Source organism: Sitophilus oryzae, unplaced genomic scaffold (genome assembly GCF_002938485.1).
Source record: "Sitophilus oryzae breed Bouriz unplaced genomic scaffold, Soryzae_2.0 scaffold_496_pilon_pilon, whole genome shotgun sequence".
NCBI lineage: Eukaryota > Metazoa > Arthropoda > Insecta > Coleoptera > Curculionidae > Sitophilus > Sitophilus oryzae.
The window spans coordinates 2,074,980-2,102,248 of NW_022147080.1; the positions used below are offsets into that span (position 1 = coordinate 2,074,980).

A 27,269-nucleotide genomic window follows, 5' to 3' on the forward strand; every position below is an offset into this window, starting at 1 on the left:
GTCCTAAGATGCTTAGTTTCGGAGATACAGGGTGTAGAAATTTCATTTTTATTTCCATTTTTTATAAATAATTTCTGAAATAACGTCAATATTTGGATGAAAATTGGGGTCTGGGAGTTTTTTGACATGAGAAATTTGATTTTGATGTCAATTTGTCAATATGACTCCTACTAGTAGAGGGCGCCACCTACATGTGTTTTAACTGTTTTGAAGAGTAATAACTTTTTGTCCGTACCAGTATAAAACTACCGAGCAAAAGAATATACATCTTTGTGACTTTTTACGTAAAAAATATCTTTTTGTAAAAATCGCTACGAGTAACTGTTCTTAAGATATTTAGAATGGAAATAGTCAATACATGTCATTATTGACGAAAAATAAACATGTTGAATACAGTACATCTGGTGGATCTGTGTCTTTGAAAGGAATGCGGACAAAAAACATTTAAATAAACAGCAATATATTTTATACGTCGATTTGACGAGTGCGTCACCGCAAATCGCTCCGCCCACTCATTTTATTGGCTACTTGCAAATTTGTTGAATTTTTATTGATGGGACACGTCGTCTATTTTTTTACGAAAAACATCGATGGAATATCGTTTCCCCTCTCACGGATACCCCTTAGCTACAGAACGGACAGACGTACTGTACATAGTTATTTAACTGAAATAATAAATTTGAGAAATTTTTACTTTTTTAAATTAATCATAAATTTTTCTGCAAAAAATGATGGTAAAACAGTTTCTGTTGAAGTTTTGGCACAAAAACATTTCAAATTTATGTTTTCAGTCTAATAACTATTTAGTCAGCATATGTTTATTTTATGTCAATGATGACAGGTATTGATAATTTCTATTCCAAATATCTCGAAAACCATTACTCGTAGCGATTTTTACCAAGAGACCTTTTTCACGTAAAAAACGTCGTGAATTTATATTTTTTTACTCAGTAGTTTCATACAGGTACGGACGAAAAGTTATTACTCTTCAAACCAGCTAAAAAATATGTAGGTGGCGCCCTCTACTAATAGGAGTCATATTGACATCAAAATCAAATTTCTCATATCAAAAAACTTCCAGACACCAATTTTCATCCAAATATTGACCTTACTTCAGAAATTATTTGGAAAAAATCGAAATAAAAATGAAATTTCTACACCCTGTATCTCCGAAATTAAGCATTTTAGGACATACATTTGTACGAACTTTTTTTCTTATTTTTATCTGCAGAATATGTTGCCGAAGTTTCCGGAATACAGTTCGGACCACCCTGTATATTTTTGCGCTCAGTAGTTTTATACAGGTACCGACGAAAAGTTGTTACAAGTAGGAGTCGTATTGTCATCAAAAATCAAATTTTTTATATCAAAAAACACCCAGACATTAATTTTCATCCAAATATCGACGTTAGTACAGAAATTATTTGGAAAAAATCGAAGTAAAAATGAAACTTATACACCCCTATATCGGAAACGAAGTATTTTTTTAGGACACACATTTATACGAAGTTTTTTTACTTATTTTTATCTACAGAAATCCATCTCAGATGTTGACCGAGTAAAAAATATAACCGTACGGCAACGGAACGGTGACGTACCTGACACGTGTGAACAGACTTTTACATAGTTGAGTTGTGTTAAGATAAAAATACTTGCTTATTTTACAATAAAATTAAAAATCACATTTTAGATTCGCTTTCAGAAAAATCTTTTTTCAGAAAGAGTGTGGTGTAATGACAAATCTTCATATCCCCGTAGTTTAAGACCCTAAATTAAATTATTTAATTTCAACACGAACAGGAATAGGCTTTTTTGACAGTTCTTATAAATTCCTCCATGGCTTGTTCTTTGGTTAATCCTTTCTTTTTGTGCCAAGCTTCCCATTTCGCTCTTTCGACAACATGAAATGCACTAGGTTTACCTGAAAAGTCACATTTAATCAAAAACAGCTCGGGCAATGATGTAGATTTGGATAAATAAATAACAATGTATAAATAATGTTGCGGACCCGTGTGGACTCGGCCTAACCTGACTAATATGCCCCGGTCCTTTCGAGAACGAATGGAATAATCTGGAGAGACAGAGAACAGCGGCTAAAAAACATTTGAGTAAAATCTGGACTGTGCGTTTTCTCATATATAGCCCGACGCGACGTCTGGGGCCTGAGGAGGACAGGAACAAACAGATCGGTCGAGACGCGTACAGTTGCCGCGCTAAATTCAAAATAAATTCCTTTTAGATAAATAGTTAGATAAATAATAAATAAGTTGTAAATAAATACTTCTTTAAATAGTTTTATCGATATTGTTTTGTTACGTAGTGTATAATAAATTGTGTTTAAAAAAAATAGACTTTCTAACCACACGGAACCGACAAAAAACGTAACAATAAGTACACTTAGGCCAGTATTAGGCCGTTATCTATACTAATATATAAAATCCTTAAGTGACTGACATACTGATTAATCACGATCCTGCTCAAACCACTCAACGTAAGAAGCTCAATTTTAACATACAGTTTGATTCTAGGGTGTAGAGGTTCGATAAGAAGGGATTTTTCGAAACTCAAATTCTAAGGGGTGAAACTATCCCTCAAATTTAAAAATATTTTTTATTTAAAAGCCGGTGAGTTTTTCGGAAAAACTTTTTAAACACGTATATTTTATTTTGTTGTTTTTACATATTTTAAGATTTTTATAAATTTATACAGAATGTTTCATAAAATATGACCATTGAGTAATCACGATTCTGCTTAAATTGCTTGACGTTTAAAGCTGATTTTTGGCAAACGGATTGACTGTATGGTGTAGAGGTTCGATAAGGAGGGGTTTCTCGAATCTCAAATTCCAAGAGGGTGAAAACGCCCTTCAAATATTACAATATTTGTTATTTAAAGAACGGTTAGTCCTTCGGGAAAACGCTTGGACAAGCATAATTATTTGGTTTTTTACATATTTTGAAATTTTTTAAAAAATCATACAGGGTGTTCCAAAAAGTTGGGTTCTTAACCACGATTTTGCTTAAACTGCTTGACGTAAAAAGCTTATTTTTGGCAAACGAATTTTTCGAAAGTCAAATTCCAACGAGATGAAATATTACCAAGTTATATAATAATATCGCCATATTGTTTTTTCTCATGCTGACATAAATGTGAGAAAATTTTATCCAGTTTGTATGTTAATAGAAATTCTTGCTTTGCTTTATGATCACCATTACAAATGATTAATTCGACGCGAACGAAGTCGCTGGTACACGCTATAGTTACACTATAAAATTTCTTTGTAAAGATCTTTCATAAAAGATATTTCAAAAAAATAACAGTGTCAATATACAATATTTTTATAAAATCACACATTAATTTCTATTTTTACTGTGTAGATTTTCTTGCAGTGCAGTGGCGAAATACCCATAAAGAATTTTTTTTTTGGAAAGATGAATCCACCACATAGGTATAGACATTTTTTAAAAATCACACATATTATACACAGTCAAATATTTCATAAAATATCTTTTAAATTAAATCTTTAAGAAAAAAATTTTATAGTCAAAAAATAATATACTTAGGCCAGTATTAGGCCGCTATTACACTATCAAATTTCTTTGTCAAAGCTCTTTTATAAAAGGTATTTGATGAAAAATTTGACAGTGTTAATATACAATGTTTTATAAAATCACACATATTACACTGTCAAATTTTGTGACAAAATAAAATATTTGACAAAGAAATTGGATAGTGTAATACTGCCCTTAAACAAGGCATTCAGAAAGTGTTTTAGAAAAAAATATATCAACTGGTTGGAATTCTACTTCCTGACGCACCCTGTATAATTCAAATATTTTGATTTTCTACCTAATGCATCAATAAGAGAAAGACAACATATTTTATTTATGTCTATTTTAGTGTTATAAGTCAGTTCAGTGTTATATTAATTTAATAAAATATTTCAGGATAATATTAATTAATAATAATTAATTATATCTATGTACTTACTTTTATTGATATCACCTTTAGATGACTGTTTAATAAGACCATATAATTCTAAACCATCGTATACTGAAGGAGGGCATCCTTTCTTTTTTGAAACTTGAAAACAGGCATTGTATCTATCATAAAGTTCCGTATTTTTCTGAAATTATATTAAAAAATATCTAGAAAATGTTATTACTCAATAATTCAGTCTCTAGACTTCGTTTACTAAAAATTGATATAAAACTTGTCAAAAATTAACATTAAGTTAGCGCCATTAAAAAATAAGGAACAGTACAGGCCATGTATCGACACTTAGTGCTTGACCTCGCTAAAATTATCATCGATTGTAATTCCACAGCCGTCTTTGACGCCGTTTTTTTTCGATCGTATTCTTTCTAACAATTTGGAACAGAAATCTTTAGTTTTCTAAAAAAATACAATGAGAAATATTATAGCAAAGAAACTGTATTTGTTATGCTATAATTTTATTAAAGAAAAATTAGAAAATATTATACTCATATAATTATTAGAAGGTCTTCCACAGAAGAAGAACCTTGAAATCTTTAAAATTATATGAAAATTATAAAAAATATATAAACATTAAAATTAACTAAAAATTATAAAAAATTACTATTTAAAAAATTCTTGGGTAGAATAATTCACCATTCTATACAAATAAATATTAAAAAAATATTAAGAATAAATAAACTTACATGTATGTCCGTATTCGGCATGATCAAATTTTGAATTGATCGAAGCTGACTGTAAGTATCTCCCGCCAAAAACTAAAAAGATTTTCTTTTGTTGGGACCTATTTATAACAAATTATTTACAAACATTATCGCTAGAAGTCGCGATTGTTTGTTAAAAATAACGTTAAATAATTTGATTAATCTTAGAGTCTAAGGTTAAGTTTCGAATGTTTTATAATATAGCGGGCGTTTCTTATATCTTAAGGTTTTTTTATAAAGTATTAATATATGAAGGTTCTATAGGGGAAAACTTGATAAGCTCCAATTTCTTAATTTTAGGGTTTTACAATATTATCGTGGGTCTAACTGTAAATATACGTTGTAAAATAACTAACTGTATGTAGTAAAATGGCGCTTATCATGTTTTTTCTCTGGACCCTTCATATTATAATACCGTGTCAATCCAAACATACCTTCTAAATTTTAAAAATGATGAATACATTTTCCCGATTTTATTTTACAGAAAAATTTATTTGAAACTTTTTAAAGAGCTCCTTAAAATAGGGTTGCCAACTTTCAAAATAAAAAATAGAGGTCGAGAGGGTAAAAAAGAGGCACAGGTGACGCCTCGCCCAAATATCTAGAATTTACCAAAAATTTATGTCAATAGTATGCGATTGATGGTTTTTCTTACTTTCTTAACAATATTTATACTCAAAACTTGTTAAAATAAAACAAACCATTTTCAACAAAACTTTTTTTTTCAAGACATGAACCAACAGTAAGTAAACATAAAATAGTTAAACATGTTTATCGCTTCCACAAATATTTATTTTACATAAATATTTCTTCGACTTCTTTTCTGTACAAACGAGTGGGAGTATAGTGAAAGACACAAATTAACAATTTTTTAAATCATTGTCAGATACACGACCCACCAAGCAAAAACCTCACATTACATTTGCAACATTGCAGTCAATCCCTAAACAGATTGCTTTGGAATGTTGATTTCTAAATGTTGTGTCGTGATTGATGAAACCTTGCTACAGAAACATTGTTTTTGAATGGTAATTAAAACGTTTTTTCTGCAACATTGCAACAAAGATTCAAATGAAAGATACCGCCAAGTTAAAATTCAATTTGAAACCATGAATAAGACAATTCAACATGCGAAGACAAAATATGAAAGATCCAAAAAATCAATTAAAATATAAGTTTGCTTTTCCTTCTACATACATTTAATGTTATACTTTCCTTTTGTATTTTTGAATAAGAAATATAAAATAATGTTTATGCTGTACCTATATATTTTGTATTATTTCAGACATTCAACTTTAAGATTTTTTTTAGAAATTCGACTCGGAGGTCAGAGTTGAGTAATTCCTTATTTAATGAGCGGCCGAGAAGATCAGTAAGTTCTCAGTACTTGACAGTATTTTTGAAACAAGTAAGTGATAAATTTCTAATTTTTATTTTTTTTTTCAATTTCAAGACACAACGGTACATTGTGAAACAGGAAATTGTAGAGAGAAACAAGCCCTATAACATAGGATACAACATTTTAATGAACAGTGCTTTCCATAAAATCAATAAAATGAAAAATATACGAAATAATATAAATGTACTGATTTCTTTCGAAAATCGACAACTATGAAGCTATGAACTATTCCTGGACACAAACGGTACATTGTGAAACAGGAAATTGTAGAAAAGAAATACGCCCTATAACATAGGATACAACATTTTAATGAACAGTGCTTTCCATAAAATCAATAGGAAAATGAAAAATATACGAAATAATATAAATGTAGGTACTGATTTCTTTCGAAAATCGACAACTATGAATCTATGAACTCTTCCGGACACAAACGTACATTGTGAAACAGGAAATTGTAGAGAAATACGCCCTATAACATAGGATACAACATTTTAATGAACAGTGCTTTCCATAAAATCAATAAAATGAAAAATATATGAAATAATATAAATGTACTGATTTCTTTCTTTTGAAAATCGACAACTATGAATCTATGAACTCTTCCCGGACATAAACGGTACATTGTGAAACAGGAAATTGTAGAGAGAAATACGCCCTATAACATAGGATACAACATTTTAATGAACAGTGCTTTCCATAAAATCAATAAAATGAAAAATATACGAAATAATATAAATGTACTGATTTCTTTCGAAAATCGACAACTATGAAGCTATGAACTATTCCTGGACACAAACGGTACATTGTGAAACAGGAAATTGTAGAGAGAAATACGCCCTATAACATAGGATACAACATTTTAATGAACAGTGCTTTCCATAAAATCAATAAAATGAAAAATATACGAAATAATATAAATGTAGGTACTGATTTCTTTCGAAAATCGACAACTATGAATCTATGAACTCTTCCCGGACACAAACGGTACATTGTGAAACAGGAAATTGTAGAGAGAAATACGCCCTATAACATAGGATACAACATTTTAATGAACAGTGCTTTCCATAAAATCAATAAAATGAAAATATACGAAATAATATAAATGTACTGATTTCTTTCGAAAATCGACAACTATGAATCTATGAACTCTTCCCGGACATAAACGGTACATTGTGAAACAGGAAGTGTAGAGAGAAATACGCCCTATAACATAGGATACAACATTTTAATGAACAGTGCTTTCCATAAAATCAATAAAATGAAAAATATACGAAATAATATAAATGTACTGATTTCTTTCGAAAATCGACAACTATGAAGCTATGAACTATTCCTGGACACAAACGGTACATTGTGAAACAGGAAATTGTAGAGAGAAATACGCCCTATAACATAGGATACAACATTTTAATGAACAGTGCTTTCCATAAAATCAATAAAATGAAAAATATACGAAATAATATAAATGTAGGTACTGATTTCTTTCGAAAATCGACAACTATGAATCTATGAACTCTTCCCGGACACAAACGGTACATTGTGAAACAGGAAATTGTAGAGAGAAATACGCCCTATAACATAGGATACAACACATTTAATGAACAGTGCTTTCCATAAAATCAATAAAATAGAAAAATATACGAAATAATATAAATGTACCTTGATTTTTCGAAAATCGACAACTATGAATCTATGAACTCTTCCCGGACATAAACGGTACATTGTGAAACAGGAAATTGTAGAGAGAAATACGCCCTATAACATAGGATACAACATTTTAATGAACAGTGCTTTCCATAAAATCAATAAAATGAAAATATACGAAATAATATAAATGTACTGATTTCTTTCGAAAATCGACAACTATGAAGCTATGAACTATTCCTGGACACAAACGGTACATTGTGAAACAGGAAATTGTAGAGAGAAATACGCCCTATAAACATAGGATACAACATTTTAATGAACAGTGCTTTCCATAAAATCAATAAAATGAAAAATATACGAAATAATATAAATGTACTGATTTCTTTCGAAAATCGACAACTATGAAACTATGAACTCTTCCCGGACACAAACGGTACATTGTGAAACAGGAAATTGTAGAGAAACAAGCTCTATAACATAGGATACAACATTTTAATAAACAGTGCTTTCCATAAAATCAATAAAATGAAAAATATAGGAAATAATATAAATGTACTGATTTCTTTCGAAAACCGACAACTATGAAACTATGAACTCTTCCCGGACATAAACGGTACATTGTGAAACAGGAAATTGTAGAGAAAAACAAGCCCTATAACATAGGATACAACATTTTAATGAACAGAGCTTTCCATAAAATCAATAAAATGAAAAATATACGAAATAATATAAATGTACTGATTTCTTTCGAAAATCGACAACTATGAAGCTTATGAACTATTCCTGGACACAAACGGTACATTGTGAAACAGGAAATTGTAGAGAGAAATACGCCCTATAACATAGGATACAACATTTTAATGAACAGTGCTTTCCATAAAATCAATAAAATGAAAAATATACGAAATAATATAAATGTAGGTACTGATTTCTTTCGAAAATCGACAACTATGAATCTATGAACTCTTCCCCGGACACAAACGGTACATTGTGAAACAGGAAAGTGTAGAGAGAGAAATACGCCCTATAACATAGGATACAACATTTTAATGAACAGTGCTTTCCATAAAATCAATAAAATGAAAAATATATGAAATAATATAAATGTACTGATTTCTTTCGAAAATCGACAACTATGAATCTATGAACTCTTCCCGGACATAAACGGTACATTGTGAAACAGGAAATTGTAGAGAAATACGCCCTATAACATAGGATACAACATTTTTAATGAACAGTGCTTTCCATAAAATCAATAAAATGAGAAAAATATACGAAATAATATAAATGTACTGATTTCTTTCGAAAATCGACAACTATGAAGCTATGAACTATTCCTGGACACAAACGTGGTACATTGTGAAACAGGAAATTGTAGAGAGAAACAAGCTTTATAACATAGGATACAACATTTTAATAAACAGTGCCTTCCATAAAATCAATAAAATGAAAAAATATACAAAATAATATAAATGTACTGATTTCTTTCGAAAATCGACAACTATGAAGCTATGAACTATTCCTGGACACAAACGGTACATTGTGAAACAGGAAATTGTAGAGAGAAACAAGCTTTTATAACATAGGATACAACATTTTAATAAACAGTGCCTTCCATAAAATCAATAAAATGAAAATATACAAAATAATATAAATGTACTGATTTCTTTCGAAAATCGACAACTATGAATCTATGAACTCTTCCCGGACACAAACGGTAATTGAATTGTGAAACAGGAAATTGTAGAGAGAAATACGCCCTATAACATAGGATACAACATTTTAATGAACAGTGCTTTCCATAAAATCAATAAAATGAAAAATATACGAAATAATATAAATGTAGGTACTGATTTCTTTCGAAAATCGACAACTATGAATCTATGAACTCTTCCCGGACACAAACGGTACATTGTGAAACAGGAAATTGTAGAGAGAAATACGCCCTATAACATAGGATACAACATTTTAATGAACAGTGCTTTCCATAAAATCAATAAAATGAAAAATATACGAAATAATATAAATGTACTGATTTCTTTCGAAAATCGACAAACTATGAATCTATGAACTCTTCCGGACATAAACGGTACATTGTGAAACAGGAAATTGTAGAGAGAAATACGCCCTATAACATAGGATACAACATTTTAATGAACAGTGCTTTCCATAAAATCAATAAAATGAAAAAATATACGAAATAATATAAATGTACTGATTTCTTTCGAAAATCGACAACTATGAAGCTATGAACTATTCCTGACACAAACGGTACATTGTGAAACAGGAAATTGTAGAGAGAAACAAGCTTTATAACATAGGATACAACATTTTAATAAACAGTGCCTTCCATAAAATCAATAAAATGAAAAATATACAAAATAATATAAATGTACTGATTTCTTTCGAAAATCGACAACTATGAAGTTATGAACTATTCCTGGACACAAACGGGTACATTGTGAAACAGGAAATTGCCAGAGAGAAACAAGCTTTATAACATAGGATACAACATTTTAATAAACAGTGCCTTCCATAAATCAATAAAATGAAAAATATACAAAATAATATAAATGTACTGATTTCTTTCGAAAATCGACAACTATGAATCTATGAACTCTTCCCGGACATAAACGGTACATTGTGAAACAGGAAATTGTAGAGAGAAATACGCCCCTATAACATAGGATACAACATTTTAATGAACAGTGCTTTCCATAAAATCAATAAAATGAAAAATATACGAAATAATATAAATGTACTGATTTCTTTCGAAAATCGACAACTATGAAGCTATGAACTATTCCTGGACACAAACGGTACATTGTGAAACAGGAAATTGTAGAGAGAAACAAGCTTTATAACATAGGATACAACATTTTAATAAACAGTGCCTTCCATAAAATCAATAAAATGAAAAATATACAAAATAATATAAATGTACTGATTTCTTTCGAAAATCGACAACTATGAAGCTATGAACTATTCCTGGACACAAACGGTACATTGTGAAACAGGAAATTGTAGAGAGAAACAAGCTTTATAACATAGGATACAACATTTTAATAAACAGTGCCTTCCATAAAATCAATAAAATGAAAAATATACAAAATAATATAAATGTACTGATTTCTTTCGAAAATCGACAACTATGAATCTATGAACTCTTCCCGGACACAAACGGTACATTGTGAAACAGGAAATTGTAGAGAGAAATACGCCCTATAACATAGGATACAACATTTTAATGAACAGTGCTTTCCATAAAATCAATAAAATGAGAAAAATATACGAAATAAAATAATATACATGTACTGATTTCTTTCGAAAATCGACAACTATGAAACTATGATCCCTTCCGGGACACAAACGGTACATTGTGAGACAGGAAATTGTAGAGAGAAACAAGCCCTATAACATAGGATACAACATTTTATTGAACAGTGCTTTCCATAAAATCAATAAAATAAAAAACATACGAAATAATATACATGTACTGATTTCGTTCGAAAATCGACAACTATGAAACTATGATCCCTTCCCGGACAAAAAACGGTACATTGTGAGACAGGAGATTGTAGAGAGAAACAAGCCCTATAACATAGGATACAACATTTTATTGAACAGTGCTTTCCATAAAATCAATAAAATAAAAATATACGAAATAATATAAATGTACTGATTTCTTTCGAAAATCGACAACTATGAAGTTATGAACTATTCCTGGACACAAACGGTACATTGTGAAACAGGAAATTGTAGAGAGAAACAAGCTTTATAACATAGGATACAACATTTTAATAAACAGTGCCTTCCATAAAATCAATAAAATGAAAAATATACAAAATAATATAAATGTACTGATTTCTTTCGAAAATCGACAACTATGAAGCTATGAACTATTCCTGGACACAAACGGTACATTGTGAAACAGGAAATTGTAGAGAGAAACAAGCTTTATAACATAGGATACAACATTTTAATAAACAGTGCCTTCCATAAAATCAATAAAATGAAAAATATACAAAATAATATAAATGTACTGATTTCTTTCGAAAATCGACAACTATGAATCTATGAACTCTTCCCGGACACAAACGGTACATTGTGAAACAGGAAATTGTAGAGAGAAATACGCCCTATAACATAGGATACAACATTTTAATGAACAGTGCTTTCCATAAAATCAATAAAATGAAAAATATACGAAATAATATAAATGTAGGTACTGATTTCTTTCAATGAAATCGACAACTATGGAATCTATAGAACTCTTCCCGGACACAAACGGTACATTGTGAAACAGGAAATTGTAGAGAGAAATACGCCCTATAACATAGGATACAACATTTTAATGAACAGTGCTCTCCATAAAATCAATAAAATGAAAAATATACGAAATAATATAAATGTACTGATTTCTTTCGAAAATCGACAACTATGAATCTATGAACTCTTCCCGGACATAAACGGTACATTGTGAAACAGGAAATTGTAGAGAGAAATACGCCCTATAACATAGGATACAACATTTTAATGAACAGTGCTTTCCATAAAATCAATAAAATGAAAAATATACGAAATAATATAAATGTAGGTACTGATTTCTTTCGAAAATCGACAACTATGAATCTATGAACTCTTCCCCGGACACAAACGGTAGCATTGTGAAACAGGAAATTGTGAGAGAGAAATACGCCCTATAACATAGGATACAACATTTTAATGAACAGTGCTTTCCATAAAATCAATAAAATGAAAAATATACAGAAATAATATAAATGTACTGATTTCTTTCGAAAATCGACAACTATGAATCTATGAACTCTTCCCGGACATAAACGGTACATTGTGAAACAGGAAATTGTAGAGAGAAATACGCCCTATAACATAGGATACAACATTTTAATGAACAGTGCTTTCCATAAAATCAATAAAATGAAAAAATATAACGAAATAATATAAATGTACTGATTTCTTTTCGAAAATCGACAACTATGAAGCTATGAACTATTCCTGGACACAAACGGTACATTGTGAAACAGGAAATTGTAGAAAGAAACACAGCTTTATAACATAGGATACAACATTTTAATAAACAGTGCCTTCCATAAAATCAATAAAATGAAAAATATACAAAATAATATAAATGTAGGTACTGATTTCTTTCGAAAATCGACAACTATGAATCTATGAACTCTTCCCGGACATAAACGGTACATTGTGAAACAGGAAATTGTAGAGAGAAATACGCCCTATAACATAGGATACAACATTATTTTAATGAACAGTGCTTTCCATAAATCAATAAAATGAAAAAATATACGAAATAATATAAATGTAGGTACTGATTTCTTTCGAAAATCGACAACTATGAATCTATGAACTCTTCCCGGACACAAACGGTACATTGTGAAACAGGAAATTGTAGAGAGAAATACGCCCTATAACATAGGATACAACATTTTTAATGAACAGTGCTTTCCATAAAATCAATAAAAATGAAAAATATACGAAATAATATAAATGTACTGATTTCTTTCGAAAATCGACAACTATGAATCTATGAACTCTCCCCGGACATAAACGGTACATTGTGAAACAGAGAGGAAATTGTAGAGAGAAATACGCCCTATAACATAGGATACAACATTTTAATGAACAGTGCTTTCCATAAAATCAATAAAATGAAAAAATATACGAAATAATATAAATGTACTGATTTCTTTCGAAAATCGACAACTATGAAGCTATGAACTATTCCTGGACACAAACGGTACATTTGTGAAACAGGAAATTGTAGAAGAGAATACGCCCTATAACATAGGATACAACATTTTAATGAACAGTGCTTCCATAAAATGAATAAAATGAAAAATATACGAAATAATATATCTACATGTACTGATTTCTTTTAAAAATCGACAACTATAAAACTATGATCCCTTCCCCGACACAAACGGTATATTGTGAAACAGAAAATTGTAGAGAGAAACAAGCCCTATAACATAGGATACAACATTTTAATGAACAGTGCTTTCCATAAAATCAATAAAATGAAAAATATACGAAATAATATACATTTACTGATTTCTTTCGAAAATCGACAACTATGAAATTATGAACCCTTCTCGAACAGAAACGGTACATTGTAAGAAAGAAAATTGTAGAGAGAAACGAGCCCTATAACATAGGATACAACATTTTAATGAACAGTGCTTTCCATAAAATCAATAAAATAAATAATAAACGAAATAATATACATGTACTGATTTCTTTCGAAAATCGACAACGATGAAACTATGAACCCTTCCCGGACACAAACGCTACATTGTGAACAGGAAATTGTAGAGAGAAACAAGCCCTATAACATAGGATCATTTTTACATTTTAATGAACAGTTCTTTCCATAAAATCAATAAAATGAAAAATATACGAAATAATATACATGTACTGATTTCTTTCAAAAATCGACAAACTATGAAAATATGAACCCTTCCCGGACACAAACGGTACATTGTGAAACAGGAAATTGTAGAGAAAAACAAGCCCTATAACATAGGATTCGACGTTTTAATGAACAGTGTTTTCCATAAAATCAATAAAATGGAAAATATGCGAAATAATATAATGTACTGATTTCTTTCGAAAATCGACAACTATGAAGCTATGAACTATTCCTGGACACAAACGGTACATTGTGAAACAGGAAATTGTAGAGAGAAAACAAGCTTTATAACATAGGATACAACATTTTAATAAACAGTGCCTTCCATAAAATCAATAAAATGAAAAAATATACAAAATAATATAAATGTAGGTACTGATTTCTTCTCGAAAATCGACAACTATGAATCTATGAACTCTTCCCGGACATAAACGGTACATTGTGAAACAGGAAATTGTAGAGAGAAATACGCCCTATAACATAGGATACAACATTTTAATGAACAGTGCTTTCCATAAAATCAATAAAATGAAAAAATATACGAAATAATATAAATGTAGGTACTGATTTCTTTCTCTGAAAATCGACAACTATGAATCTATGAACTCTTCCCGGACACAAACGGTACATTGTGAAACAGGAAATTGTAGAGAGAAATACGCCCTATAACATAGGATACAACATTTTAATGAACAGTGCTTTCCATAAAATCAATAAAATGAAAAAATATACGAAATAATATAAATGTACTGATTTCTTTTCGAAAATCGACAACTATGAATCTATGAACTCTTCCCTGGACATAAACGGTACATTGTGAAACAGGAAATTGTAGAGAGAAATACGCCCTATAACATAGGATACAACATTTTAATGAACAGTGCTTTCCATAAAATCAATAAAATGAAAAATATATGAAATAATATAAATGTACTGATTTCTTTCTTGAAAATCGACAACTATGAAGCTATGAACTATTCCTGGACACAAACGGTACATTGTGAAACAGGAAATTGTAGAGAGAAATACGCCCTATAACATAGGATACAACATTTTAATGAACAGTGCTTTCCATAAAATCAATAAAATGAAAAATATACGAAATAATATAAATGTAGGTACTGATTTCTTTCGAAAATCGACAACTATGAATCTATGAACTCTTCCCGGACACAAACGGTACATTGTGAAACAGGAAATTGTAGAGAGAAATACGCCCTATAACATAGGATACAACATTTTAATGAACAGTGCTTTCCATAAAATCAATAAAATGAAAAATATACGAAATAATATAAATGTACTGATTTCTTTCGAAAATCGACAACTATGAATCTATGAACTCTTCCCGGACATAAACGGTACATTGTGAAACAGGAAATTGTAGAGAAATACGCCCTATAACATAGGATACAACATTTTAATGAACAGTGCTTTCCATAAAATCAATAAAATGAAAAATATACGAAATAATATAAATGTACTGATTTCTTTTCGAAAATCGACAACTATGAAGCTATGAACTCTTCCCGGACATAAACGGTACATTGTGAAACAGGAAATTGTAGAGAGAAATACGCCCTATAACATAGGATACAACATTTTAATGAACAGTGCTTTCCATAAAATCAATAAAATGAAAAATATACGAAATAATATAAATGTACTGATTTTCGAAAATCGACAACTATGAATCTATGAACTCTTCCCGGACATAAACGGTACATTGTGAAACAGGAAATTGTAGAGAGAAATACGCCCTATAACATAGGATACAACATTTTAATGAACAGTGCTTTCCATAAAATCAATAAAATGAAAAATATACGAAATAATATAAATGTACTGATTTCTTTCGAAAATCGACAACTATGAAGCTATGAACTCTTCCCGGACATAAACGGTACATTGTGAAACAGGAAATTGTAGAGAGAAATACGCCCTATAACATAGGATACAACATTTTAATGAACAGTGCTTTCCATAAAATCAATAAAATGAAAAATATACGAAATAATATAAATGTGATTGATTTCTTTCTGAAAATCGACAACTATGAATCTATGAACTCTTCCGGACACATAAACGGTACATTGTGAAACAGGAAATTGTAGAGAAAATACGCCCTATAACATAGGATACAACATTTTAATGAACAGTGCTTTCCATAAAATCAATAAAATGAAAAATATACGAAATAATATAAATGTACTGATTTCTTTCGAAAATCGACAACTATGAATCTATGAACTCTTCCCGGACATAAACGGTACATTGTGAAACAGGAAATTGTAGAGAGAAATACGCCCTATAACATAGGATACAACATTTTAATGAACAGTGCTTTCCATAAAATCAATAAAATGAAAAATATACGAAATAATATAAATGTACTGATTTCTTTCGAAAATCGACAACTATGAAGCTATGAACTATTCCTGGACACAAACGGTACATTGTGAAACAGGAAATTGTAGAGAAGAAATACGCCTTATAACATAGGATACAACATTTTAATGAACAGTGCTTTCCATAAAATCAATAAAATGAAAAATATACGAAATAATATAAATGTAGGTACTGATTTCTTTCGAAAATCGACAACTATGAATCTATGAACTCTTCCCGGACACAAACGGTACATTGTGAAACAGGAAATTGTAGAGAGAAATACGCCCTATAACATAGGATACAACATTTTAATGAACAGTGCTTTCCATAAAATCAATAAAATGAAAAATATACGAAATAATATAAATGTACTGATTTCTTTCGAAAATCGACAACTATGAATCTATGAACTCTTCCCGGACATAAACGGTACATTGTGAAACAGGAAATTGTAGAGAGAAATACGCCCTATAACATAGGATACAACATTTTAATGAACAGTGCTTTCCATAAAATCAATAAAATGAAAAATATACGAAATAATATAAATGTACTGATTTCTTTCGAAAATCGACAACTATGAAGCTATGAACTATTCCTGGACACAAACGGTACATTGTGAAACAGGAAATTGTAGAGAGAAACAAGCTTTATAACATAGGATACAACATTTTAATAAACAGTGCCTTCCATAAAATCAATAAAATGAAAAATATACAAAATAATATAAATGTAGGTACTGATTTCTTTCGAAAATCGACAACTATGAATCTATGAACTCTTCCCGGACACAAACGGTACATTGTGAAACAGGAAATTGTAGAGAGAAATACGCCCTATAACATAGGATACAACATTTTAATGAACAGTGCTTTCCATAAAATCAATAAAATGAAAAATATACGAAATAATATAAATGTACTGATTTCTTTCGAAAATCGACAACTATGAATCTATGAACTCTTCCCGGACATAAACGGTACATTGTGAAACAGGAAATTGTAGAGAGAAACAAGCCCTATAACTTAAGATACAACATTTTAATGAACAGTGCTTTCCATAAAATCAATAAAATGAAAAATATACGAAATAATATAAATGTACTGATTTCTTTCGAAAATCGACAACTATGAAACTATGAACTCTTCCCGGACACAAACGGTACATTGTGAAATAGAAAATTGTAGAGAGAAATAAGCCCTATAACATAAAATACAATATTTTAATGAACAGTGCTTTCCATAAAATCAATAAAATGAAAAATATACGAAATAATATACATGTACTGATTTCTTTCGAAAATCGACAACTATGAAACTATGATCCCTTCCCGGACACAAACGGTACATTGTGAAACAGGAAATTGTAGAGAGAAACAAGCCCTATAACATAAGATACAACATTTTAATGAACAGTGCTTTCCATAAAATCAATAAAATGAAAAATGTGTGCAAATCGTACACAAAACAGTGCAAATCGTACACCGTATGTATTATCATTTTTTCTGATAGAATTTACAATTGCGTCACCGATAATTTTTACCCTACCGAAATCCAACATTTCTTTAAACTAATCTATTAATTTTAGATATATAATATCAAAAAATGCAAAAAGTTACCGAATTGTACGTATGTATAACCCAATAATAAAATAAAAAATAGGGTATTAGAAAATATGTTATATCCGCAACACTTTTTTGAAGTACCCTGTTTACTCTATAGTAATGTTAAAATGTGCTTCTTAACCTTGCCAATAACTTTTCTATTTAATATTTTGTTCTAAAAACGTTAAAAAACTTATTATGTAAAAAACGTCGTGTAAGGGATAAAGGGGAAAACAGCCAAAAGAGGAAAAACCGAAATGAATACCATGTTAAAGACCGAATATCATAGTAAAGATACAAAAATTTATTACTCTGTATGCGTTATTTTTTGGCCATCGTTTGTTATATTCAATTGCAATTTAATATGTGTTTGGCTTCCTTTCACTATGATCCCACTCGGCTTGTCTCGTGAGAGGTTTGCGTAAAAAATGGATAGAAAATGTCTCGCTCTCGTCTCGCTCTTGTCTTGCTCTCGTCTCGCGCTGGGCTCGTCAGGTCTGGACGCATCATAGACTGCCGGAGTGCTGACGTCACGAATGTCAAATTGATTTCCAAACAAGGTTTAGTTCTTTTATATTTCTATTGAGCTCTTCCAAATGACGTCACAAGTTAATATAAAATATAAAAAAAAAACAGGTGATTGCCGACAACCGCCGACTTGTGTCTGGTATTTTCAATACGCCTATGATAGTTGCGCATGTTGCAAAATCTGTGAATTTTTTATTAGTGGCAATCAAAGGTGGCAATTGAACAATACGGACATTTTTTTTGTATGTCATATGACGTCACAGGTGATATGAGTGAACAGTGCAGTAGATTGAAGCTAAAAACAACGGCGAATACAGATTCTGTGGGGAAAATGGGGAAACACCAGAGCACCTAGAGTGCGCCTCCATTGGTATATCTCCTAGAGACAACCATTGGTATACGACTGATATCGGAGATGGAGAACTAACCTCTCTAAAACCGTCTCAGATACTGGCTTATGTCAAAGCCCTGAAACTGTATGATGAGTTATAACTCCAGAAAGGGGGACACAATAGATCTATAAGGTCGCGGTGATTAACTTCCCCCCTCCCATATCATATTACGAACGTTCACTAGTTTTGAAGATGATGAGAACACTCTGTATAGCTGTCTTTGTTATCACCATTTATAAAACGCATCCTTTAAATTGTTTCATTACGCATTTTCTGTATTATTAGCAACGACAAATGAGTTACAACATATCCAGACGTCATTTGCGATAGCTTTATACACAGTGGTGGAATACCTACCTCGACATATAAGTTACATTAATTAACGTAAAAATTACTAACAAAAAATTATTTTGAATTACGTATATATATAAAACTCGATTTATCAAACTAATAAATAATAAGTACACACTTTTATTACTATAGATCTTTACTTGAAAAAAATTCGGTGCCGCCACTGTATTAAGTAATGTCTTTTGCAAATGGAAAAAATATAAGCATGTTTTGTAAACTAAAATAGAAAGAATTTTAAGCAGTTTATAATTAATAATAATTGTTCCCGGTACAGATGAACTAGAATGAGTGCATATAATTAAGAAATTCGGGAGATTCCTAATAAGCAAAAAGGTTTTCTGATTTCATAACCAAAAACATAATATCATAATTAGTTCTGATTGCGTAGACATCGTAAATTTAGTAGCTATTTCCAATTTACCGTTTATAAGAAAAAATATTTATTTATTTATTTGTATCTACAAACACTTTGAAATTAATATTAAAGGTTTGTTCATACAACATGTCAGTGATGGCTCAGTGTTGTACCTCTACATTTTAACGTAATCATTAGTTATCTACAATAAGTATTTTTGACATCAAACATATTTGTTTTTATTATTTTAGATTTATAACTAGATATAGTATAAGTTAGTTAAAATTATTAGTCAAGACTTATATCCATACATATTTTCTATATCAAAAATTTATATTCATTTCATCTTCGTTATACGATACTAATTAATTATGTTAAACTTTTTCTGTTTTTAAGATTTTATATCACTTACACCTCATGAAATCTCTCATTAAGGGGGGGAGATGTTGTGTCCCACCCTAGATTTAATATTTAATTGGATTATAATAGTAGTTTTCAGAAAGTTGTAACTGTATCAAGTTACGCTGCTGGGGTAAGTGGTAAACACACAGCCAGAGACAGTCGGCGATTTTATAGCTAATTTTACGAGTATTTTTAAACTAATTGTTAGTGTAGGTTCTGAATTGTTGAATTTTTTTTATATATAATAAAGTATTTAAGAAGAAAAATAGTGTGATTTATATTAAAAAAAACATCAACAATAAGAAAAAACGGATTCTACAAGTATGGAAGACAAACAGTCTCTAAAATCAACGCATCAGTTTGATTCCTCGACATTGGTGGCAGCGGTGGGATACAACATCAATCCTGTTGCGTCGATTTTAGTTGATCAATCAAAATTCAAACGAATATTTCTGCACATATAAACAAAAATTGATTCCATGGTGTTTTTAAAATGGCTGCGAGTGACAAATCAGAGACATTTTGTCAAAAAGCAATTTGAGATTTAATTTTTTTTTGCAGGAAGCAATTCGAGAAAACGTCGATTTTGGGTCAAGATTTTTTTACAGAAGTCCGAGATACTACTTTCTTTTCGTTTCTTTTGATGGTTCCTAAAGCCTTGTCTCGAGCATTAGGCAAATTAATATACTTACAATACTTTTAGGCAACTTAATACAAATTTGTCGTCTTTTTGTTAACGCAAAATAGCACACCCAAACTTCAAAATTAACTAATGATGATAAGTTTTGAATGAATCAAAATGTTTCTGTTCAACTAAAATTGATAAACTTAAATCGAAAACACGGTTCACAAGCATATTTTTGTTCGATTTTGCTTAATCAATAAAAATCGTTCAATCAAAATCTTGCCGAAATATTGAACATGTTTCTTTTGAGTTTCTTTAATAAATAATTTTATTTTATTAAATAAAATACCACTTTAATGTTCTTAAGTGTCTTTTATTTCGATAGGCAATGACATATTTAAAGCTAGTGATTGATTTAAATAAATTTGTTCAAGCGTATTTTGGTGCTAGTGTATTAACTTTGGCGATGTATTCTTCTTTGGCCTTGCTTGAAGCTAACCCTTTCTTTCCATTCCATGCGCTCCACTTGGCAGCTGCAACTGAATCACCTGGCTTAGCTGCAATTGGTATAAAAAATAATTAATTTCTAATAAGTTTTCCACACAAGTTTTTAGAAATTTAAAGAATATAGAAGAGCCATGGCCAAGTAATGGCCTCTAGGGCTTCACCTCGCCAAAATTACCATCGGTTGAAAAAGTGTTAGGTTTAAAAGATTTGTACTGCATACGTTACAAATAACATCAGAATTAGATTATCGTATTTATATTTAATAGGCGAGAATACTTTGTGTGTGTGCTTTGAGCAACTTATTAGTTACTACACTACACACTTTCATTTTGGCATTACTAAATGCTTAATTTTATTGATAATCACACTAATTACTAAGTCACAGATTAATAGGACAATATCAGAAAATATGAGAAATTAAACACAATCGTATGTCTGTAATATTTTATCTTGTATCTAATATTGCAATCCATTGTATTTTTTGTGTCTCCTCAACCTTATGCATGTGGGGTCACAATAAAATTTATGAAATTTTTAACATTTTAATATAACTTTATTCTTTATTGTTTTAATTTATCGTATATTAATTGTTATATTATATTAATCAGGGTTTATTGTACTGTGAACTGGTCAAAAGTAATAATGAAACTAAAATTTATGCAATTTTTTTTTAAATATACCGTATGACTACCATATCGTTGCTTATAATGTTAGTTCATTGCTTTTTTATCGAATTAGTTTGAAATTTTCTTGATTGCAGAATCAATATGGCAGATTTTTGAAGTTACTGCTAACAATCATGTCAAACCGTCTCCTAGATATTATAATCACATGAGAAAATCAACCGGTATACCGGGTGCGTCTCAAAAGTGTCTCACCCCTATAACTTTTTTATTTTTTCAGATAAGAAAACGAGATTTGGTATGTTAGTATATGACTAAAATTAGGACTGATTGACATATTCAATTGTTTTCGGTCACTTCCTGTTTTGCCGGAAATGACTACAACTTTTGATTTTTAAATGGCACCCTCGGTAATGACATATCATATGTCAACTTTTGATATTTTTGCATATGGTTTATTTGAAATTGTAAAATGCGGTTCATAACGACAATATGACTCGAAATACCAAATGTGTGGTATAAAATTATTCGTAAAAAATGCTTTTTCCAAATATGCTAATGAGCCACCCTCAATGGAACCATTTGAAAAAATTGAGATATGATTAAAAATTCGATTTGGACATTTTAACCGGCCAGGACAGGACTCTAAAAACGTTAGACAATCAAAACTATTACTGGGCCATGGCTCTTCTTCTTTCCAAGACTGCTTGATTAAAAATTGGTGTTTTTAGCACTCTAGATTGAAATTTAAAATTCGATTTTTTTTAAGAGAGAATGTCAAATGACATATGATACGTAATTCTATTCAGAGTGTCATTTTCTATCGGATAAAGAAAACATTTCCGAGGGTGCCATTTAAAAATCAAAAGTTATAGTCATTTCCGGTGAAACAGGAAGTGACTATAAAACAATTGAATACGTCAATCAATCCTTTTGTCATATAACAATCCAATTCATGTCATATACTAACACACCAAATCTCGTTTTTTATCTAAAAAAATAAAAGAGTTATAGGGGATGAACCACTTTTGAGACGCACCCGGTATATTATTCTCCCACGCTTGAATAAATTTCCGCCAAAAGACCAAAATTTCCGCATGAGCACCTCTACTATGAGGAATTACTTACGTATATTCGTATCCCCCACAGTACTCTGTTTGTATAATGCATAAATTTCCAGCATATCCGAATCAGGGGGTCTTTTTGAGAACTTTTTTACCTTCTCTGCAGCAACATTGAATTTCTAAATACCAGAAAAAAAAAAGAAATTACATTCTAACTATAATACATAACCATTTTATATACTTGTCACTAACGTTTTTATAAAAAATTACCATTTATTTTTTTCAAGAAATTACCTCTTAAAGTTTTTTCCAATTTGTTTAAATCACCCTGTATATTTTTTACATTTTTTGAAACTATTATTATCGTGTCAAAGACGACTGAGAAATGGCATTTTATGATACTTTTGACGATATCAATCTCTAGAATTCATTTGCTAAAACTTGTCAAAAATAAATCACTAATTATAGAAACATGAAAAAAGGGTAGAACACAAGACCACAAATCTATTTCGAAAAAAATATTTTTTCTCGAATTTTAAACTACACCGGTTAAAAATCTTAAATTTTAAACTACACTCAATATAAAAATAAATTAAAACAATCTTAATGCCAACTGGCAGTAAGCGCCACTAAAAAAAAATGAAGAAGAGTACGGGACAAATAAATGACGTCTAGAGCTTCACCTCGCCAAAATTATTATCCATTGTCGTTCCTCAGCTGTCTTTGACACTGTTTTTTTTTCTTATGGTACCTTCATATACATTGTATGCAAAAAAACCCACACCAAACGGTGAACCGTTTTTTACAGAAGTCTATGATATTATATACACCCCCTATATTTTGTATTTAATTTATTATATTACATCATTAAATAATCATATTCATCAATAATTTAATGAACAAAAATATATTTATTAAAATATCTATACATACCTCGTCTAAAGACATTTTAAACTGAACTTACAATAAAGTACCACAATTTTTCTATATATACAATACCTTATCGATTTCAATCGATTATAACTTCATAAAGTTTGACAACATAATATGCACTACATAATAATTTTGACAACATAAATGTGTATACTATGTAGCAGGAAGTCGAATAAAAAATAACGTATAATTTTACACGTCCTTAGATATCTATGTAAAATGTAAATATGCATGCTAGAATAAATAGATACAGTTAAAGTTTTATACAGTTTTATATACGTGTACATTTTTATTATTTATTCTTATATTAAAATTTTATTATGACCACCTATAATATAAATGGAAGTATGCAAAAAAAAATATTCTAGGGTGTTTCTTAAAAAAAATACCAGTATTTTCTGAGGTGGTAAATCTGCATTAAAGAAACATACCGGGTCGGACGTCGGACGGGACATAGGAAATTCCATGTAAATTTTAATGAGGTCAATTATTGGCTTCCCTAATTATTTTAGAGAATAAATTCTATTTAGGTTTATTGAAGAGCACTAAAACCCACATTCAAAACAATAACTAGATATTTTTGATTAGCTCGTTTACGAGATATCGCCGATTTCTTTTTAAATATTTCTCCTTTCTTATGGCCCTGTATTTACTTATGAGCACCAGTCAAGGTAAAAGATAACTGTCAAATGAAGTTATCATTTCAGAAATTTACCTATTTAGTGCTTTATTATTATTGAAAACTCATTCCTACATCGGAAATCTTAAAGATGTATTTATAAATACAAATTAATATGAATTAAAGTAAAATAAAGTAATCAATTACAAGGTTAATTATAGTATTATTACAATATTTAATAACTTATTAATTTAGGTACTATTAAATTGTTCGAACTTCAGGATTTAAGAAGATGTTCAAATATTCCTCCATCGACTGCTAGACAATAACCCAGGCGATCATAAAATTCTCTTCTTACATTCGCTAGTTGGTAAACTGAAATTCTATTGCATTCGGCAGAAACAGCATTTTTTAACTCGTGTAGATTTGGGTATTTTTTATCCTTGTATATCTTGTTTTTTACATGGCCCAGAGAAGGAAATGATTTGGAGAAATATCAGGAGACCTTGCTGGCCAATTTACTGTATGTTTTAGGCCAATAACGCTTTCGTTAAAACTATTGTCTAAATATTCCTGAACAGTCAGGGTACTATGTGCCGGGCAGCCATTTATTTGGTACCAAACTTCCTGATTTTCCCTAGCGGCATCATGTAAAACAGGTAAAATATGATTTTCGGGTAGTTCCAAATAATATTCCGAATTTAAATTTCGCGTGTTTTTGTGTCCGAATATCCCTGCCCAAACATTTACTTTCTGTGGATATTGCGTCCTTGTTTCGACAAACCTGTATTGGTTTTCTTTGTTCCAATATCGATAATTTTGAACATTGGGTTCATTATTTAAGGTAAACGTGCATTCGTCAGTGAAACATATGTTTTTTAAAAATTCCTTATCCGTGTTTGCTCTTTCCATCATATCAAAACAAAACGGCTGCCGCCGTATTTCGTCCCCATCTCATAGCTCTTGGTGCTTTTCATATTTGAAGGAATAGTATTTATGTCGTTTAAAAATTCGAAACGCTGTAGTGTGATCTATTCCTATTTCATCCTCAAGTTTCCTTGTGCTGATCTTTCCATCGTTCTCTTTCACGCACAATAAAACTTCCAAGTCGGTATCATTTCTTGCATCTTCTCTTTGTTCCTGCCTTGCTTCACATCTGTAGTTATTTATTAGGGTACCTTTGGTCTCAAATCTCTGGATATTCCTTGCGATTGTAGATTTTCCAGGTATAGGTCTATTCGGATACAGAGCATTCTGGGGTACGTGTTGTGCGACTCAATTTGACCGCATTTTCAAGCTCCAGAGGAGAGCTGTTCGATATTCACTGGGACTAAACAGCAGAACTCATTGCCGGGACTTTTTTAAAGAATTAAAAATATTGACTCTTCCTTCCTTATTTATATTTGAATCCGTTTGCCTAATACGTAAACATGTATCAGCTTCTCAAGAAAGGCCATCTCACACTTATCCACTCAGGAACGCGGAGCAAGATCTTTATCTACCTACCCCACGCTCAGAGTTAGTTAAAAGTTAAATATTATACAACTCGAAAAAAATGCACAATCACCTGCCTGCCATTTGAAATCAAATCCATAACATCATTTTTTTCATTTCGCAAAGCATTGAACTCTTATTTACTAGACAAGGCTTTCTACGCCGTAAATGAATTATATTTTGAAAATCGAATTTGATCTTGTAAACACTGGTCTAATGTTTGCTATTGCTATATTTACTAATGACATCGAAATGAATTTATTTAGAGGTCATTGATATTTTACTATAAACTAGCTAAATATTTTTGAATATTATTTTTATTTTTTTTGTTCTTTGACATTGTAAACATTTATAAATGTTTATTTTAACAATAAGACTGACAATATTATTTGTATTATCTTTTGTTTGTTTGTTTGTGTACCTTGTTTGTTTACTTTGTTTGTTTAGTTTACCTCTGTCTACAAATTGAAAAATTTTTTGACAATAAAGGCATTTATTTATTAATTTATTTATTTAGTTTATTATTAGTGAGAAGTCGAAAAACTTATACGAGACCACCTACAACAATTTTGAAACCTGGGTCAAAGAAAAACGTATTGAGAATTTCACAGAAAAGGTATTGCTAGCCTATTTCCTGAAGTTATTCACTACCTTAGCCGTCAACTCTGTGGAGATGGATGTCTCAAAAAAGTTGGATGCCTCTTGTATTCATTTTAATAATTTAAATAATTGTACCTTTAAGATTTATAATAAATAAATATTTTCATTGTTTCTAACGTTTCATTTTTTACTTTTAGGCACTAGTGCCTGTACAAGTGTCACTTTTAGATACTAGTGCCTAAAAGAATGTCATTTCGAATCTCAAGTAAATATCAAAAACCGAAAAATTTCGAAACGCTTTCACAGAAAGTGATTTTTACTCCCGAAAGAACATGCTATTTTTTTTTCAAACGCCACAAATAATTTTTAAACAATTTCACAAAATGCCCCTTTAGAACTTTTTCTTTAATGGCCATAAGCGGGAGTAAAAGACCAACCGCCCGAACAAACACTAGAGGTGCCACCGGTTATCAAATGGTGTAAAAATTGCGAAAATTTAATCATCTAATTTTAACAGAAGGGGTCGCTCTTAACTTTTTTAATTTTAATTCAATATTCATTGTTTTTAAACTATATTATGAGACTTTG

The 27,269-nt window shown here is 30.3% G+C and overlaps 2 protein-coding genes across 2 annotated transcripts; both read right to left on the reverse strand.

The window, feature by feature from the left end:
• Positions 1-1,339: 1,339 nt before the first annotated feature.
• LOC115886789 (putative acyl-CoA-binding protein) lies at positions 1,340-4,781 on the reverse strand. Its single transcript, XM_030906076.1, has 3 exons — positions 4,683-4,781; positions 3,991-4,126; positions 1,340-1,921 (listed from the first exon to the last, which is right to left on the reverse strand). The coding sequence occupies exons 1-3, from the start codon at positions 4,701-4,703 to the stop codon at positions 1,788-1,790; spliced, it is 291 nt and encodes a 96-aa protein (XP_030761936.1). The 5' UTR covers positions 4,704-4,781; the 3' UTR covers positions 1,340-1,787.
• A 16,411-nt stretch (positions 4,782-21,192) lies between these two features.
• Positions 21,193-24,089, reverse strand: LOC115886791 (acyl-CoA-binding protein homolog). Its single transcript, XM_030906077.1, has 3 exons — positions 23,969-24,089; positions 23,100-23,214; positions 21,193-21,398 (listed from the first exon to the last, which is right to left on the reverse strand). The coding sequence occupies exons 1-3, from the start codon at positions 23,981-23,983 to the stop codon at positions 21,271-21,273; spliced, it is 258 nt and encodes an 85-aa protein (XP_030761937.1). The 5' UTR covers positions 23,984-24,089; the 3' UTR covers positions 21,193-21,270.
• Between the last annotated feature and the right edge of the window lie 3,180 nt (positions 24,090-27,269).